We start from the raw sequence: 4,613 nt of genomic DNA, 5'->3' as shown, positions 1-4,613 counted from the left end.
TGTGTTAATAGTAACGTGTACTCAGTGAAACATAAATGCTATAATGAATGATAAGGCCCAAGACTTGCGAAGTATTGTTTTATTTATAAACCAAAATAAATCTACATACAAATTGCACTTGTGTGTAAACAAACTGTACATCAATAACATTTCTTGGGGAATTCCAGATTTTGTAACTTTGGCATTCATAGGTGGAAGTAATGTTGGCGTGATGGGCTCCCAAGCAGTAGACAAAACTTGATGTCTCTTAAAAGCATTTCCTGTGGACGATAGAGGGGCCCGCTTCGTCGTACTCCTGTTTGCTGATCCACATCTGCTGGAAGGTGGACAAGGAGGCCAGGATGGAGCCACCAATCCAGACAGAGTACTTACGCTCTGGGGGGGCAATGATCTAAGCAAGATCAAACACAAAGTCTGAGGTGAGAACCCAAAAATGAATAATCATTCTGTTCTGGATGCATCCAGCTCTTGAGCAATTGCTTCATCTATGTCTGTGCATGCTCATGCATCTTAGAAAACCAAAACTGAGCCCTGCAAGTCACCTTGATCTTCATGGTACTGGGGGCCAAGGCAGTGATCTCCTTCTGCATGCGGTCAGCGATACCAGGGTACATGGTGGTGCCACCAGACATCACATTGTTGGCATACAAGTCCTTGCGGATGTCGATGTCGCACTTCATGATGCTGTTGTAGGTAGTTTCATGAATGCCAGCCGATTCCATACCTGTGGTAATACACAAAAGGATGTCAGATGTAGCTTCCTGTGGTGAAACTAAATAAAAATAACACATAATAGAAGACCAGATGGCCACATGCCGAGGGGGCTGCCAGGTGGTGAAGCAGACAGCCCCCCCGGCAGCTGCATAAACAGAAAATGTGAGCTCGTAGCTGACCTATCTGTACATTATTCACAGAGTGAAATGCTAATGCCTGGTATGCTGATAATGAAGCATATTCATGCAGCAACTAATGGAAGCCCTTCAATGAGTAGTCCAAGCATTCTCTGTTCCTGGAATCATCCACAGTAGCTAACCAAGTACTTACCAATGAAGGAGGGTTGGAAGAGGGTCTCAGGGCAACGGAACCTCTCGTTGCCAATGGTGATGACCTGGCCATCAGGCAGCTCATAGCTCTTCTCAAGGGAAGAGGAGGAAGCAGCGGTGGCCATCTCATTCTCAAAGTCGAGAGCCACATAGCAGAGCTTCTCCTTGATGTCACGTACAATCTCACGCTCAGCTGTTAGGCAAATGATCAATAGTCAATGATAAACATTTGTACTCGTGCTTTGTAAGAAAAAACACTTTTGATGTGCATTTAAGAGATTCCCTCGTTAAACACACATGCACAATGTCTACAGCTGCTTGTCCCAAGCAGGGGACACAGTGAGCCGGGGCCTAGTTTGGCAGTGCGGGGTGGAGTTCGCCCCAGACAGGATGCCAGTCTGTCACAGGGCACCCCAAGCAGAACTTGAACCCCAGACCTGCCACATAGCAGTCCCTTGCCAAGCCTACTGCACCACCACAGCCCCCCTTCAGTAATGTACCTGTTGTAACAAAGGAGTAGCCACGCTCTGTCAAGATCTTCATGAGGTAGTCCGTCAGGTCACGACCAGCCAGATCCAGACGCATGATAGCATGTGGCAGGGCATAACCCTCATAGATGGGTACATTGTGGGTCACGCCATCACCAGAGTCCAGCACAATACCTACCAAGAAAGAATATATTCATCAACACATTTGTTTAACACAGCTTGAAATTGTAGCTAGCTACCATATAAAGCTTTATATTGTACAGATACAACTGTATAAGATGGAGGGTACCAGATTTTGCTACTAAACTCAAAATAAACCTTGAAGTACTCTATTAAACTGAGTATCTGCTGCCTTACATTTTCATTTACTCATTTTGCAGACACTTTATAGATTATGTGAACACTGTATGGTACATTGTTGCCTCATATTTTAAACACTACAACTTCTCAGGTAGCATCTATTAAACTGTTGACCTGTGGCAGTAAGTAGTATACAGTATGTTCATTTGTTCCCTCAACAAAGGGAAGTCTGGAAAATTAGTTCCTGGTCCGATTTCAGTTTAAGGTATAAAATTTGTGTTCTGTGCATATATAGTGTTCACATACAAGTTATCAAACACACACAGACACACACGCTGTCTCAAACTGCTTGTCCCAAGCGGAGCTGCTGCGAGCTGGAGCCTAACCCGGCAACACAGGGTATAAGGTTAGAGGGGGAGGGGACACACCCAGGACAGGACACCAGTCTGTTGCAAAGTAACCCAAGCAAGACTTGAACCCCAGACCCAGAAAGCAGACAGACCAAACCTGCTGCACCACACACCCTTATAAATGGTTACATGAAAAGGTAACATTTATAAATTCATATTTTATTTCCCCCCCCCCCCCCCCCCCCCCCCCCCATCTTTATGATCTAGGGGTTGCCAAAACTCCTTGTGCCAATCCTGGTTTAAGAACTTTGCACAAGGGAATAGTAAGGGCACCCTTACAACTTTAAAGCACCAGGCCACCCATTTAAAATGCTTTGGTCCATGCTGTCTGATACAAAAAGTCAGTTCAATTCCTCAAGATCACTCATGAGAATCTCACCTGTGGTACGACCGGAGGCATAGAGAGACAGGACGGCTTGGATGGCAACATACATGGCAGGAACGTTGAAGGTCTCGAACATGATCTGAGTCATCTTTTCACGGTTGGCCTTGGGGTTGAGTGGGGCCTCAGTGAGCAGGGTGGGGTGCTCCTCAGGGGCTACACGAAGCTCATTGTAAAATGTGTGGTGCCAGATCTTCTCCATGTCATCCCAGTTGGTGATGATGCCATGCTCAATGGGGTACTTCAGGGTCAGGATACCCCTCTTGCTCTGAGCCTCATCCCCTACGTAGGAATCCTTCTGACCCATGCCAACCATGACACCCTGTGGAAACAAAGGAGAAAAGATGAAATCGATCAAGAGATAATAGCCCATAGCCATAATTTCTTTAGTTTTATAAATGCATCATGTAACTGTTCACTGTCCATGCAAAAGCTGAAATTTAAAGTTTAATAAACTGAAAGTGACAGTTTTACCAGTGCAGTATTTTTCTGACCTTCCTAAAGGGTACTTCAGGAAGACCCCTGCAACCTCTAGACAACAATGACATTTCCTTAACCTCTATACCACCTGCAGCACTGACATTAAATCTGAAACTGAAGACCCTTAGATGCCCCGGAAGAAACATTTATCAATACTAAGGCGAACTTATTTTGAATGAGATGTCACTTATGTCCATGCGGAGGATGCACAATAGCACACCTGATGACGTGGGCGACCCACGATGGAAGGGAAGACGGCTCTAGGTGCATCATCTCCGGCAAAGCCTGCCTTCACCAGGCCGGAGCCATTGTCACACACCAAGGCGGTAGTCTCCTCGTCGTCACACATGGCGCACAGTGAAGATCTGACATTTAGAAAACATACATCCATAAAAACAGCAAGTGCAACGCTTTGTGTATTGCAAAAAACAAACTGGATGGAACCACCCACAAAACACAGTAGCAGGCAGCATGTAAATGTACGCTTAAGTGTTGCATCTTTCATGTTTTAAGCTTAGAGCATTTAAGCTTTTAAAAATTCCATTCAGGTGTGGTGTTTAAATTCAGGATTTGTCTGTCCTGTGTTTTATGCACCTACTTTAACGTTGAACCTCGGCGCAGCAAGTGGTAGGTAACGAACTAGGTTTACTTGAGTCACATGTTGTGTCTGCAGCTATGTCTCTTTGAGGCTTTCTCTTGATGTAATGCATAAATTGTACTTTTGCTGAGATGTATCAATGTTGCTTTGGACAAAAGTGTCTGCTAAATGAAATTGCCAACAAGTTTTCTACTTAAAATCACATCACTGACAAATGCATTAAAAAACCCCCAAGATACATGTAAACTTGTTTAAAGTTAAGTGCACAGTTTTATCTCAGCTGTGGATGAACTACAGCTGAGTTAGACAGTGGAAGACAATGATGATGATTAGATGATTATAGTCGTGTGATGTGTTCACAACTTCACATTGATTGTTTTACCGGCTTCATTTCTCTTGTACAAATGAAGTTAAGCACGATCCACGTCTGAAGAGATATTATAACGTGATAAAATAAGATGTAAAATAGGCAGAACTCCTTCGCGTCAAACTTCAAACCTACACGACGGAGCAGAGTGTATGTCTGTTGTAAAAAGTCCTTCGGGACAAGTTGCGTGGTCTCGGCCGGGCGTCGTGTGGTTGACTCACCAGATCAGCACCAGGAGCCGGATCCTGCCTCAGAACAGCAGTGGAGCACCGCAGGTCCAACGCCATTTTTATAGCTCGCGCGCCCTGCACCTTGTCCTTTTTTGGTCGCCCGCGCGCCATTGCGCGCGTGAGGCCATTAATGGAATAGCGCGAGAGCGGAGGCTGCGCGAGGGCCGCCGAGGACCCCCCAGTCCATGTAAGGAAGGGCTCCGAGCCAGGCGGGTGAGCGCGTGGAGCCCAGGTGCACGCGAGAAAAGAAAAGAAAAGAAAAGAAAAGAAAAGAAAATGGCTGTTCACACAGTTGTTCTTTACACAGAGAATTAT

The 4,613-nt window shown here is 45.4% G+C and overlaps 1 protein-coding gene across 1 annotated transcript; it reads right to left on the bottom strand.

Annotated features, from left to right (window-relative positions):
• Nucleotides 1–62: 62 nt before the first annotated feature.
• actc2 (actin, alpha, cardiac muscle 2) lies at nt 63–4,361 on the bottom strand. The gene is made up of 7 exons (XM_018735204.2): nt 4,290–4,361; nt 3,324–3,468; nt 2,621–2,945; nt 1,544–1,705; nt 1,045–1,236; nt 543–724; nt 63–391 (listed from the first exon to the last, which is right to left on the bottom strand). Exons 2-7 carry the CDS (start codon nt 3,450–3,452, stop codon nt 248–250), a joined length of 1,134 nt encoding a protein of 377 aa, XP_018590720.2. The 5' UTR covers nt 3,453–3,468; nt 4,290–4,361; the 3' UTR covers nt 63–247.
• Between the last annotated feature and the right edge of the window lie 252 nt (nt 4,362–4,613).

Source organism: Scleropages formosus, chromosome 1, assembly GCF_900964775.1.
Source record: "Scleropages formosus chromosome 1, fSclFor1.1, whole genome shotgun sequence".
NCBI classification, from domain to species: Eukaryota; Metazoa; Chordata; class Actinopteri; order Osteoglossiformes; family Osteoglossidae; genus Scleropages; species Scleropages formosus.
This window is presented reverse-complemented; position numbering and strand designations above follow the sequence as displayed.